Source organism: Malurus melanocephalus, unplaced genomic scaffold (assembly GCF_030028575.1).
Source record: "Malurus melanocephalus ecotype Western Australia unplaced genomic scaffold, MMel_1.1 scaffold_343, whole genome shotgun sequence".
In the NCBI taxonomy this organism is placed as follows: Eukaryota; Metazoa; Chordata; class Aves; order Passeriformes; family Maluridae; genus Malurus; species Malurus melanocephalus.
The window spans coordinates 659,235-673,564 of record NW_026623575.1 but is presented as its reverse complement, the minus strand read 5'-3'; the positions used below and the strand labels follow the sequence as shown (position 1 = coordinate 673,564).

Sequence of the window (14,330 nt, the reverse complement as noted above, 5' to 3'; positions counted from 1 at the left end):
TGGGGCAAGGAAATTCCACTCAGCTTTGTTTTGGTGTGTGGGCCAGAGAATACAAAGGCTTGAAAATACATATGAAGGATAGTAAATATATGGCATAACTTTTTTTTTTTTTGGCTCATTTTTCACAGTAAATTATATTATTTGAGTCYGTTTGCATTATTTCATTCATTTTTTAGCTTTTAAATTTGGTAGTGCCTCGTGCATCCAGGAAATCCTTKTTCCTTCATCCCTCAAAGGAATCTTCTGTACCCAGCAGGACCTAAAGGACTAACTAGGAAACCTCATCCTTGCCTGGCCCATCTGACACTGGTCAGTCCACAGCTGCTGGATCTGTGCTAACACRATGTGTGACTTGACTTCCCATAAAATTCACAGCAGGTTGCTTTCCCACCCAATCTGAAATATGTACAGTTTGCAGTACCTCTTAAGGCAASTAGTATGTGATGTTGGTGTCCCAGAACAGAAGCAAGCTGATTTGAAAGCATAAAAGCAGAGGAAGCTGGAGTTGATATAGGTTTAATCGCATCTCAGGAGTAAGATTKTAMAYCCCTTGCCTCTCTTCAAGTTTTTGTAGTATTTCTGAATTWGTAAACCCAGATGAGATGATRATCATCTCATTAATGTATTGCATTAAATGCAATTTTAAAATACCTCTCAATATATTTAGATATGTGAGATCATGTATTTATAAGAAGAGGCAATGCAAAACTTAYTTTTTTTCCTTCATCATTTTCAGTCTTCTATAAAATGGGAATACTTATTGCAGTTCTTGGAATCTGGTTCAGCTCTTCACTTGTAAAAGGAGATTCTAAGGCTGTGACAACWTCTCTAACTACAAAGTGGTCTTCAACTCCTTTACTCCTTGAAATAAGGTAAGTRCATTGTGATTTTTTTCACTGTAAAATCAGAATATGCCTAGAGGAGAAAGTAAAGTGTTCTCTGTTAWGTGGCACYTTGGTGTCTTGTCACTACTAACTCACARTAATAACATGGGAATGTGATCACTGCTGTGCGTGGAGAGATGGGAGGAGTGTGTTTTAGAGGAGCCAGTAGTAGGTTTTTGTATGATAAATTCTTTCATTGTGCATTAGCAYRAACATTAATAACCATAAAMAATTACRTAGTTTGTGKTTTTTGCCTTATGAAGTTCTACTCWAAGTGTTAGAGGAGWTTAGCATGGTCTTGTAAGATTCCATAGCAAAATGTGTTGTAGCTTCTGTCAGTTTTGGTACATGTCTGCTTCTCAAGTGTGTTTAGCTCAGCAAAGCTTGAGTTTAACTCTGGTCATGTGAGTTGTGCATTGGTTAAAGTCAATTGCTTTGTTAAGAATTGTGCAAGTCACCCGGGGAACATTCCTTCTGTGGTATTAAATACTTTATAAGTTATGTAAAAGGAAAGTGAAATGCTGTCTTTTCACTGCCAGTGTTCTTAGCACTAATGAAGTCTCCATTGTTGCATTTTGTCGTATTTTAGTTTGGAGATGTCACTAGGACTTTTAGAATTTTAACTCTGTGTGTGTGCACTTAATTCTGTATCAMTTCAAGGTATTGCCAAATGTGGAATTCTTTCTGTTTTACTGCAGATTGTTCCACATAAAAATAGTTGAGTCTTGCTGGTTTTTGTTCACATTTGTTCAGAGAACAGGTGTGTCCTAGGTGAAATTACTTTTCTGTAACCTTCCCTGGAGGAGCTGGAGACTGAAAATTCCTTAAGCAGTAAAATAGAAAGCACAGTTGTAAATGTCATGATTTAATACCCTGATACTGTGAGACTTTGTGGCACTGCTGGGGAAAAATTCAACCCAAGAGAGTGTGAAACAGTAAGGAAATAATCAAAATAACATGTCAAAGCCTTGATCCATTGTGTTCAAAGACTTTGGGTAGGTAAGGATTGCTCACCTGGGATGAACTGCAGCATGATGCAGCACTGCAGTGTAAAATCACTCCTGCTGTTCAGTGTACTTAGCCCAGTGCTGCAATTTGATACCCAGGTGTTCAAGCAGTGCTTAGCACCTCGGATCAGAACAAGTTACTGTAGCAGTGAGCAGCTCCAAATCTTCTGTTGTAGCAGCCTTTACCATAGCAAGTATGTTACATGTTACCTGATACAGTATTTGTGGTTTGCAATGTTTAGAGAATGAATTTCCTTATCTAACTTTGTATACGTACCCAATTATATGGATTATATATGGCAATTTTAACATGATTTGAAGCTGTGTCTTCTCCTTTTGCATGTTTAAGAACTGGCAAACAGAAAACCTCCACCAAAGCTCCTAATTACAGTAACCTACACTTTGTTTCAGCAAAATAAACAGAAACCTGTGCTTCTTTTAAGGAGAGTTAGTAAAAAAATGCATTAGGAGGAGAGCTAGCAGGATGGACACTGCTGCCTGTTAGTRGTCTTTAAAGGATCAGTTGGTGCCTTACAAGCTGCTTTGATGCACTGTGTGTTTGTCCTGCTCTGAAACTATTATTTGTTTGGATTTATTTGTTTTTAGCTCTCCTGAAGTGCTTTTTCTAGTCACACAGTTTTCTGATATAGGTAAATAGACAGTAGGTCCTAACTTTCTGTAAAGCATTGCAAGGTGTTAGAATTGTGACTTGAGAGAAAATTCATAGATCTAGCTCACTCTTCTCTCTTACTTAGTGAATTTTTATCAGAAGAAGGYCAAGAAAAATTCTGGAATTTTGTTGAAGCCAGTGAGAACATTAAGACAGCTGAGCATGATGGTAAGTTTTTATAGTCTTTCTCTTGATGCTGACTGATAGTTGAAAAATATACCACACTGTTTTGTTTTCCATTGTGTTAGTCCTCATTTGACTTTTAAAATACTAATTTTAGTAATATTTTTGCTGTAATGTACTCAAAGCTTTTGGAGATCCTTTTGACTAAAGCTGTGGTGGATGAGTCTGAAACATTTTGCTTGCCAGTTTCTATTTCAACATGAAGTATGAAATGTTTTAAATGCCTTTTCTCTGTGTTATTGTTTCTCAACTGAAATTAAATGGGAGCTCTTAACTGTTTTCCTCCTCCCCAGCCCATGTTTACATCCTCTAGAATGTATTCAGGTATACTCTCATGGATCTCTGTTGAAGTTCACTCTCATTCATCTGTAAAATTTTCTATAATGAAAACAGAGGAGGAATGGTCTTGTGCTTACTTAGAATTAATGTCATGGGCTTCTGTTGATATAAATCACATTTAAGATGAGGAGCCCCTCCTYAGTGAGACTGTGGTGTAGAGAGATAACTGCTTGTACTTTGCCTTTGCAGGGAGTGATTATTCTTCTTACCAGGAAATGCTGAAAGTAGCCAGYCAGACCCTGTCACCTTTGCAGCAGAATTTGTTGAAGTTTTCCTTGTCTTTACGCTCTTACTCTGCAACAGTTCAAGCTTTTCAACAGGTTAGTACAGGAAATGCTCAGATGATGTGCAGAGCATTTTACTATGGCTCAGGAAGAAACGATCTGTGGAAAGAAATATTTGAGAGTTTAAAAAACATGATCTGATGAACTGCTCTGTACCTCTGAGCTACAGAGCAGATGTATGTGCAATTCCATGAGGTGTTGAATTTTTGTCTAGAGTAGACTAAAGAATTGTCATTTTGACTTGTCTACATATCTTTGTGCCTGCTGCACTGATAATTGTGTGAAGATTTTTGTGAGAACCATCCCTATGGCTCCATTGGTACTTGTGAATGCTGCTGCTGTTCCTTTTGCTCAGTTAAACTTACTTTAAGATAGTTACCCATATATATATGTGTATATGTACCCATAAATGTTCCTTTYCATTCTCCAGGTATCATAAAATTAATTGCAAATTGTCTCACATTAGGATACGCTTTATTTAAGTAATACTATAAAACATCTTCTTTATTCATCTGGAGTAATTTTGCCATTTGATATTTAACAAATACAAATAGTTGTGATGTCTTAAGGCAAAATAAACCTCTCAAGGAAACCCCTATAATTTCAAGCCTTGTTTTCTGTACCTGCAACTAACCTTGCAGTTAATATTGAAAGACTGAGAAATAAGTTAAGGCTTAACTTTCCATCTTGCAGTTTCACCTTGCATTTAAATTATGTCATCAGCATGGAATAAGTACTAGTTTGGAATGTAGGAAATAATGTTGTTTGCTGCACAGCTACACTGTTATAATTTTCACTTGTTCTAAGGGCAAACTTTCAACCTACATTATTAACATTTTTTTATACAGATAGCAGCAGATGAATCTCCACCAAAGGGCTGTACCCTGTTTTTTGTTGTGCATGGGGAGAAAACATGTGAATTTGACTCTCTTGGAAAGCTCTTACAGACAGCTTCAGACAGGTATTTGCCTAATTTMCTATTACTGGATTAGCTCTTTAAAAATTTAACCTGTTAGACTTACTGCTGTGAAGAGGCTGTGATAAACCTGTTGTTTCCATGTTCTTTGGTGTCGATTTCTCCTGTCCATTGTTTGCACAGGARTGGCAGTCTCTTATTTCGTTTTAMTTCAGATTGCAGTGGTTGTTTTCTTATCCYTAGCTCTTTGATAATTCTGCTAGGAAGAGCAATGTACACAGGAAAAGCTGGAAACAAATTCTGGAAATCACTGGAAACTGTTGCAGGACAATAGGAATTCTMAAGAGTGTGTAAAGCCTTCAGTGTGTAGGGAAAATAGAAGGAGCTGAGCTGTGTATTCATATGAGAGTTAATGTAACAAATTGTTTCATGAATGGCTGATACACATGCACAGTATTTTTTCTCTGTATATTTTTCTCAGCATTGACAAAGAAAGCAATTACCACAATATATTGAAAATTTGGATTTCTCTGCAAGAACAGAACTTGATTGTAACTGCTAATAGCAGAAAGRAGGTATAAAATATAATACTGTTTAAAAAAAAACCCCGAAATAACAAACCAAAAGCAACCCAAACTCTTACATTTCAGTTTGTTTTCATAATACGAAAACATTTTTATTTTCAACATTATTTTTGCARTCTTGGTAATTTCGGTTCTTGTAAACATAAAGAATTTTTTATCCATGTGCAGGCACATGGCATCTATAACTCACATGCTATTCTTCTGACTTACTGGGACTATTTTAAATATTTCATTGCACTTTAGACAAAATGTAAACAAAGAAGTTGAAAATAGATTTCTTACTCACTTTTTTGTTTGTGTACTAAGGCAAGGACAAGGTTCAAATCCATTTGTGCCCTTGACACATCTATCAGCCTTTTTMATTTTTCATATAGAAGTTATGAATCACCATGGAGAGAGAAAGTTAATTGGAAATTTAAGGGAAGTTGTTAATTCTTAAAATTAGGATCATATTAGATTCAAAATAGCTCTTAGTCACTTGTTTTCATATGTTCATTTTTCACAAAGCTTTTATCAACATGCATCGATGGCTGCCAGCCTTGATRCAATATGTGGGAATAGTTTGCCATATGTATTCAGGGAAAAAGGAACAGTGATTAAACAGGAAAAAAATGTGCATCTTGCACTGAGTGAGGAAAGGCTGTGAATCACACTGTGGCATTTTTCACTGTTTCCTCTTAGGCCAAAGCCATTTTTGTTCAAGGGGGACCACAAGTACCCGGCATCAAACCCCGAAAGCCCTGTGGTCATACTTTATGCYGAGATTGGCTCAGAGGAGTTCTACACACAGCACAGGAGGCTTGTGTCAAAGGCTGAGGCAGGAGAGATCACTTATGTCCTCAGACACTACATTGCTGTGAGTATATTTGAGCATTGTGAGGTGTTTGAAACGGAGTGTTTTTTGGTTTTGAAAAAGAAAACTGACCCAAGTTTGTTCCCTCTAAATGACATTTGCCTACTGTTGTTGTTCATTTACTTGGAACACTCAAAGTTTTATTTTTTTTATTGCATCTAGCTAAGTAATACAGAATGTTTAAAATCCCTGATTGCTTAAATAAGATTGTTTGATTTCGCAAATCCAGACTTAAATTCCAGATTAATGAGAGATTTTAATGTTAAGAAAAATGTTTCTCTGCCTGTATTAGATCCTAGGAAATATTCAGATCTTTCACAGTCAGGCCACTTAGTTACTTTAGTTACTTGATATAAAAAGCAAGGATTACCATTAAGGTACCATTTTCAAAAGAAAGACATTGTTTCTGCAGTTTTTGTTTGKTTTTTTTTAAGACCACTTAACCATTCCTAGTGCAGTTTCTCCTGATTTCCGTCTTCCTCCACTACCTTGTCCATGGCCACTGGATTAGTATTTAAAACTGCATTTTAAAAGCTCTGAAAAGCTGGAGTTGTTAGATTTGTTACCTGGAAATTATTAAATATTGCCAAAACCTGCAGTGTAGCAGTCAGGCTTGAATGGCAGGGGGGGGGAAGAAAAGGGCATCAGCTGGTTCACTTCTAATATTACTTGAACTTTTAATAAAATAAACTCATACATTGCATACACCACTCTCCTTTTATAAGAGGAAGTAGTTATTTATCAGTGTTGGGAGGAGCACTTACATTCAAAATTCAGTGTATTACACTTTAGATCAGGTGCTGTTATGTGATTCCTATACACATCCAAATACTTTGAGAAAGTGAATCATGTTTCTCTTATTAAAGGCAGAATTAATCATGCACTGGTCTTTAGTCATGGTTTTATTTCTTGTAATTCTCTGTGGTGACTCTTGAGTTTAATTTTTGAACTTCACAGCTGAAGTTCCTTTCCACCGTCTGTGTGATTTGATCACAGGAGTCTATCCCCCTCTGCTTGGCTGATACACTGAATCCTGAAAACATTGTTTTGTGTTCCTCTTTACTTTGTGGATTTTGATGTTTTTTTGGCTCATAGTGATAATTCTTGCTTGCTGAACTTCACAAAATGTGTAGAAATACAATAGGAAATATAATTTCTATAGTATTACTACAGAATCACTCGTATTTGTTTCTTGCTAGCAGTTATATCTGAAATTGAGATTTCTTATCTTTGGGAAGTGCCAGCTTTTAACCTGTGGATCAAAACAAAGATGGCAATATCACACTGTTGGYTTTTCCTTACAGAATCCCAGCCAAGAAAAGGTCTACCTGTCTGGCTATGGYGTAGAACTAGCTATTAAAAGTACAGAATACAAGGCCAAGGATGATACACAGGTGAAAGGTGAATTATTATTTTAATTATTTGAATGTGAACATTTTAATTTTGCCATGGTAATTTAGTATTTGTTTTGCTATGAATATCTGAATTACTGATATTTTTCTTTCCTTAGCTCTGAACTCCCTTTTGGGAGCATGTTCCTTATGAAGCATATCTTTGCCATGGCATTTGTCTTCTGTCTTTGTGAAATGTTGGAGTTGTGGCTCTGGACCAAATCTTAGTAATGGCACTACAAATGCAACTAATTTTTTACCAGATAGCCAGCTTCTCTGCAGGTGTAAAGCATTTTTTCTGATTTAAGTTGCCTTAACTTATCCCTCCTCAGAGCAGAATGTGTTCCCTGTTCTTGGGGGTTTTTTTGGGAAGACAGAACTTAAAATTCTGCATGGTTCTTTTGCTTTTGCTGCTTTTATAGAGCACTGATCTTTGTTCCACAAACTGCCATGCATCTGCCAAAACTATTTTGATAGTGTAATCTGTGGGTATACCTTTTCTTTACATGTACACATACACGTACAAACCCCAGATTTTCCTGCTTTTSTGTTTGTGAATAGCTTGGTGCTAATGRTGTTCTCTGTGTGTTTATAGGCACAGATGTGAATGCTACAGTCATAGATGAAGATGATCCTATTGATGAAGTGCAAGGATTTCTATTTGGAAAATTAAGGTAAAACTCAGTTGGACTTTGTCAGATCAAAAAACTTTTTGCAGAAATGCCAATCTTTTGCTTTGTTAYTATTTTTTACATGTCTGAGTTTCCTGTATGTGTTAGCAGCCTTTTTGTGTGGTAGTTTCTTTAAATTAGCAGCAGACTTTCTTAAAGGAAACCACAGAAATTGTTTGACCCTTGTACCCTTTTAGGCAGCTATATCCTGACTTGTCAGAAGAGCTGAAAGAGCTCAGGAAACATCTTGTGGAAAGTACCAATGAAATGGCACCTTTGAAAGTATGGCAGCTACAAGGTAATTTGGATAGAGACTTTCAGTATTGGTCTAGAAGAACTCAAAGTAAATATGTTTTCTAGTGCTCTACAAAACTGAGGTTGTTAGTGGCTGTGTGCAGTTGACAGAGTTTGACTTTAGATTCCTGCATTTGGTCTCACTTGGGAAATACTTGTTTTTTTAAAGTGCTTGAAATGGCTTTTAGGATTGTTTTAGGACTTCTGACATGAGGATTGTTTTCTATATTATAAAATTCAGCAATCCACTTGCTCTTAAACAGACTGTATGGTCTGCTGAATGCAGAAAAGAAAGGAATGTAAAGTTTCTTTCCATTATCAMATTTTTAGTGTGGAAAGTTGAGATTTCTCAAGACCAGAGGAAAACTGTATTTCGAAATCAACTACATGCTGCTCTGCCTCGTTCCCTGGAAAACATCTGTAAAGGCCTGTGAAAAGGCTTTTCATCCTGTCAAAAAGAGTATTTCAAAAGGTTGAATGTATGCTGTATCTATGTAAATCCAGTGGAAGGGCAGATCCTCCCACCTCAGCCAAAGAAGTTTTTAAGTGCTGGTTTGAACTCACTGAAAGAGCTTGTAGGCTGCATACACTGGTTCAGWTTGAAAGGGTTACTTATTTCAAGGCAACACATAGAAGTTGAATATAAACAAGATTATTTTAAAATAAGTGTCTATAGGTGCAGATAGAAAGTGAATTTCCTTAGGTRACATGCAAAAAAAGTTGAAAGCTARAATTGTCTCTGCATTGCCTTGTTTTCAGTTTTGAGTTTTTGACTTGTGTTTTTTCACTTCTAAGATCTGAGTTTTCAAACTGCTGCTCGCATTTTGACTGCTCCCCCTGTGGATGCTCTGATGGTCATGAAAGATCTTAGTCAGAACTTTCCTACAAAGGCCAGGTAACTTTAATTATGACTTCTAAAARGGTTTTTTACTCTTCTTTTCCTGAGCAGGACCTGAGACAAGCRGCATTGGTTGGGTTAATGTCTGACTTTCACTTAGCTGGAAGCAAACACTGGGAAATGTTTATGCTGGGAAGTTCTTCAGCCTACAGTTACAAAGAGGATCTTACTGTGTTTTTCTTGGATGGAAGCTGATGTGGACTGGTAGAAAATTTGCCAGAATTGCCTGTGCTATTTTATTGTGAAATGTGTCTAAACCTATTGCATCAAGTTGTTGAGAATTTATTGGCTGGGTTTTCTGTTTGGTGGCCCTAACATTTATCTGTTCACTCWTCTTCTGGGATCCACTTTGCCAAACAGCCCAGTCAGTCTCATGTCTGAGGTGCAATTCCACTGGTTTTTGCACTTTGTCAGTGACTGTCTTTAACAGATTCAAATCAAAGCTGGCCAGCCAGTCTAGGGATGTATTTTCCTTGATAAATTGCATTGTGTGGATTGTGAAGATGATGTTACAGAAACTCCTCCTTTTTGAGTAGGTGGAGGTATACCTCAGATGAGAGTAAAAAAACCCCAGAATTCTGGTCTTATTTCCCTTTACCTAGTGTTAAGGTGTTACTTAGAGCTTCCTGAGGCAGGTATTGCATCTTACTGTGTTTTAGTCTGATCTATGGGCTGTACTTGCCCATTTTGTGATGATGCAGTCCCTGGATCCAAAGTAAGGAAAGCAATGGGAATCCACCATGAGGAGAAAAATCCCCTGTTTTCTTTTTCCAGCCTCCACCYTTATGTTTCTGGCTGAACACTTTTATTATAGTTAGTATGAAATTGGACTCAGAATTGGTATGTGGTTAATATTTTTGTGCTGCTGGATTATACCAAGAAAAATGCTGCATCCTATTATTTAATGGTATCACCAATGGCAACTTGCTGCATCTCTTTCTACTAAAAGGATAATTATCTTAATATTTAAGGTACAAAAAACAGGATAAGTAGATGTCTATCCACCAGATAAACAGAAAGGTGATTCATAGTATGATGTTTTTGTTTTTGTAGAGCCATTACAAAAACAGTTGTTTCTTCGGAGCTCAGAGCAGAAATTGAAGAGAACCAAAAGGTAACACTTCCAGAAAGTAGCCTTCCTTTTTCCTTTGCACTTATATTTACATGTTGCCCAAGATAATGACACAGTATTTTCACACATAACTTTATAGCATGCATCTGGGAAGTGAAGAAATGGTGGATTTTCAAACATGRATGAAGAGCATAATTAAGCTTCTTTTCTCAAATATTAAAATACTKCCATTGTTAGAATAGTGYTTGAAAAGCAGCTGTATTAAGCATYTTTGGAAGGACTTTTAAGGATGCAGAAGAAAATCAATCCTCAATATCCAATTTGAGATGATGCTCAGATTTCTGTATACATCAGTGTTTGCTAGGAAGTCACAGAATACATTCAAAACCTGCTATGGCTTTACAGTGATTCATATTATATGAAGAAAACAGTTCCAGTGTTGATGCTTTGAGAGTGAAATTCTTTAATAACATTTTCTGTGCAGAGCACTCTACTAATGGCTTCCTACTKCTTTTCAGTATTTCAAAGGAACGTTAGGATTGCAACCAGGAGATTCTGCCCTGTTCATCAATGGACTGCTTATTGATTTAGACACTCAGGACATATTTAGGTAGGAATGTTTTATTTTTCACAATAGTTGTATMCTGTTTAGAAACTTGCATCCTGCTTGTTCATGAATGATAATGTTATTTATACAGTTTTGAACCTTCTTCATAATCTAGACTAGGTTTACTGGGTAAGTACTATAAAAAGCAAAACATGGTTCCTTGTCTTATTCAAGTTCATCACCAACMAAAATCTGATGTGAAAAGTGGAATATCCTTGAAGATTGGAATGAGAGGTCACCTTCGTACTGTTCTTTTGACCTGTGCTGTGATTAGCAAAGTTTTGGTCTCTAGACTGTCAGCATACAGGTTCATTCTGAAGGCAGCAGATGATTCTCAAAGGATAAAGCACTGTAAATTTTTCATCTGGAAATTACCCTGTATCTTTGTCAAGATGTGTTGCAATAACATGGAGTTGAAATTATATATATATATATATATATATGTATATATATATATAYACAYATATRTRYACAYAYACAMAMATATATATATATATATATATATATATATATATATATATATATATATATATAAATAAATGGATTCAAAATGGATTCATTATCCTGATTTAAGGTAGTTTTTCCTAGAAATAGAATATTCATTGAATAGGTTTACGTTATCTCAAGTTTCTTAGGACAGTGAAAAATAGGTGATAAATAAGAACAAATGCCCAGATGTGACATCTGTTACCCCTTAGGGTAAGAGCACGTTATTTGCTGCAGTGTTAAAACTCAATACCCTTTTCCTTTTTCCTTTTTCCTTTTCCCTTTTCCCTTTTCCCTTTTTCCCTTTTCCCTTTTCCCTTTTCCCTTTCCCTTTTCCTTCCAGTTTGATCGATACACTCCGCAATGAAGCCCGTGTTATGGAAGGCCTGCACAGTTTAGGAATTGAGGGTCTTTCCTTACACAATGTTCTGAAGTTGAACATTCAGCCATCAGATTCTGACTATGCTGTGGACATCAGAAGCCCTGCAATTTCGGTGCGTGTGCTTTTAGATAGAAACATTTGATTTGCTGTTGGGCAATGCATTCTTAATTGGTCCCAGGGACTTTTGTTCTTATCTAACAATTAGCTCTGAAACTGCATTGAAGTAAAAAGGTTATAAATATAATCAACACTTTAAAAAGCTTCATTCCTTATTAAGTTCTCAGCATAGTGTCTGATTTGAAAGTATTTTAGTCTCAGAGCAGAGCAGGAGGATTGTCAATCGTGTAAATGCCTTTACTTTTTCTTAGTGGATCAACAACCTCGAAGTTGACAGTCGGTATAATTCCTGGCCTTCCAGTGTRCAAGAACTGCTGCGTCCCACATTTCCTGGCGTGATCAGACAAATTAGAAAAAACTTCCATAACTTTGTAAGTAATCATCTGACTAGGTGAAATGTGCATTTTGTTTTGTCAAGAGCAGGGACATCAGCTTTTGCAGCTTGTCTCACATATACACTGGATTCCCTGTCACTTAAATAGTTTTAGAGAGAGGATGCTTTTCTAAAAGGTTTTTGTTCTCTTTCTTTTAGTACGTTATGGCTGAGATTCAGAGATTACTGAGCATGATTCTCTGGCATCTATAAATGCCCAGAGTTGTTTAGTCAATGGACAAAATTATCATCTGGTAAATAACAATTTGGTGTGTTTTAAATTTGTGATAATTGAAATTGGTTAATGAAATCTCTCAAATTTGTTAGCTGTTGTCTTCTTAGCAGAGTTAAGACCAACTTCAGGTGTTTCAGTCAGAAAGCATTCATCCACCAAGACTTGAACAAATGATCAACAGTGCTTAGCCTAGGCCTGGGTGTCCTTTTTGTCTGTAGGTAAATTACTTAAACTTAGATCTGATGAAGAGTTTGCAAATTGTGCACTGTAATTTGCAAWYTTTCCATTGTGGCAAAGTGGAAAAAAGAGCTCTGATTAGGGGAAAACAGGGACTTGAACCATCTGAAGCRGTGGGTGCATTGATGTGTTGCCTTTTTCTCTGGAGTTCGATAATTTTAACATAGAAATATTTGAATGATAAGGCAAGAGTTGCATGAATGAAGGGCCCTCCATGCAGTGGGAATGGCCCATTTCTGTCTGGTTGGGACAGCAGAGAACACCTTGGCAGCACTGGGTCTCCAGGGCACTGAGCAGGGTGCTCCATTGTGATGAGTGCCTGTCTCCCAGGCACGTGGAGTGGGTGGATCTGTGTGCAGGCAGAGGCAGGAGCCAGTGCCAGGGTGTACTGAGGKGAAAGGATCCAGTCTGTAAGGAGTCCTGTCCCTTCTGGTTAAAGGAGTTGGTTAGACCAGGTACTGTAGGTAATGGATTTAGAGACTTCAGTATAAACTTCCATTTAATGAGTCTCGTCTCCCTGGCAGGGTATGAAGTAGGCCTCATGATAATTCTATGCTGAGATATGACTAAAGTGATCTTTGATCAAAACCCCTTCTTGAATTCTGACAGGAAACTTTTCACTTACTGTTTGTATGCAGGTACTGATAGTAGATCCTACTCATGAGACCACAGCAGAATTACTGAATGTGGCAGAAATGTTCTTCAGTAACCACATCCCACTGAGGTAATTGGTGTTTTTTAATGTTTGGGATTCTTTTACATCAGTTTTATTCATGTGACTTTTGCAGCACTAAAATKCTCATTGCTAGGACACTGCAGAAATGTTACATACCTTCTATTTGAGCTATGTGTATATTTTTTGAATATAACTTTCTCTACTAGCAAAACAGAGWTCAGTTTCTCTGACAGTCCAAAAGAAATGGCAAGTTTTGGATGAGAGGGAGGTGAMAAGCAAGATTCTGATGGACTGGTGACAGATTATATGACCTAAATTTGATTCCTGGCTGCTCTGCTCAACATCTTACCAGGCTATTCTAGAAGAAGCCTGTGTCTGAGATGATGATACACCAGTAGTTGGATGAAGAGTTGATTTTTTAATTGATGTAATAGATTGATGACCTGGGAATTTGTGTGATTGCAGAATAGGAATAGTCTTTGTGGTTAATGACTCAGAGGATGTGGATGGACTTCAGGATCCTGGTGTTGCCCTCCTGAGGACATACAATTATGTTGCACAAGAAATGGACAATAATTATGCTTTTCAGACTGTCATGTCTGTAAGTATTAATTTAAAAGAGAAATTAATGTTGTAATATTTTCTGTGATGTAAGATTATGTTAATGAATCAGTATGTAGATAATGGGTGGAATTGTTCTTTAGCTTGATTAGTAGGCAGAGTATCTCCAATACTGGTACCTGTGCCCTTGGAACGTGCTTGTGACCTGACTTTAACAAGTGACACTGTGTTTCCTTGTGACACTTAACAYTTTTGCTTGTTTTTCTGATCCTGTCCCTTTGCTCATTCTGTGAGTTTTGAACTGCTGCTTCCCTTCAGTATTATAATTTGGTTTGAATGGTTCCAGCTGCATTCCTTTGTCACAGTAAAGGGCAATACAGGTGCTGCTGGATGAGTTTCATCTGTGGTTTGGTGCTTGTACAAATTGGCAAGCTGGGGCTTACTGTGACATTAAATTGCTGGTTACTTTAAAGACAGTTACTTTTATTTTTTTTATTTTGGGTATGTGTTTGTAGCTCAAAGTAAAATCTTGTGCCTTCAAGAGGGAAAGAGTTAGCTGCTTTACATGTGAGGTCTGTTGTACTGTTCATAAGCATATCCCGAGTTCTGA

At 36.9% G+C, this 14,330-nt stretch overlaps 1 protein-coding gene across 1 annotated transcript in view; it reads left to right on the top strand.

Moving 5' to 3' along the window:
* Positions 1 to 727: 727 nt before the first annotated feature.
* UGGT1 (UDP-glucose glycoprotein glucosyltransferase 1) overlaps positions 728 to 14,330 on the top strand; it is a 34,564-nt gene continuing 20,961 nt past the window's right edge. Inside the window, exons 1-15 of the mRNA XM_057378154.1 lie at positions 728 to 872; positions 2,647 to 2,729; positions 3,273 to 3,403; positions 4,216 to 4,328; positions 5,549 to 5,723; positions 7,025 to 7,121; positions 7,707 to 7,785; positions 7,980 to 8,080; positions 8,872 to 8,971; positions 10,028 to 10,088; positions 10,565 to 10,656; positions 11,483 to 11,633; positions 11,890 to 12,009; positions 13,122 to 13,207; positions 13,625 to 13,760. Of these exons, the coding sequence (XP_057234137.1) occupies positions 748 to 872; positions 2,647 to 2,729; positions 3,273 to 3,403; positions 4,216 to 4,328; positions 5,549 to 5,723; positions 7,025 to 7,121; positions 7,707 to 7,785; positions 7,980 to 8,080; positions 8,872 to 8,971; positions 10,028 to 10,088; positions 10,565 to 10,656; positions 11,483 to 11,633; positions 11,890 to 12,009; positions 13,122 to 13,207; positions 13,625 to 13,760 (1,650 nt within the window). The 5' untranslated portion in view covers positions 728 to 747. The remainder of the gene's footprint in view (positions 873 to 2,646; positions 2,730 to 3,272; positions 3,404 to 4,215; positions 4,329 to 5,548; positions 5,724 to 7,024; positions 7,122 to 7,706; positions 7,786 to 7,979; positions 8,081 to 8,871; positions 8,972 to 10,027; positions 10,089 to 10,564; positions 10,657 to 11,482; positions 11,634 to 11,889; positions 12,010 to 13,121; positions 13,208 to 13,624; positions 13,761 to 14,330) is intronic.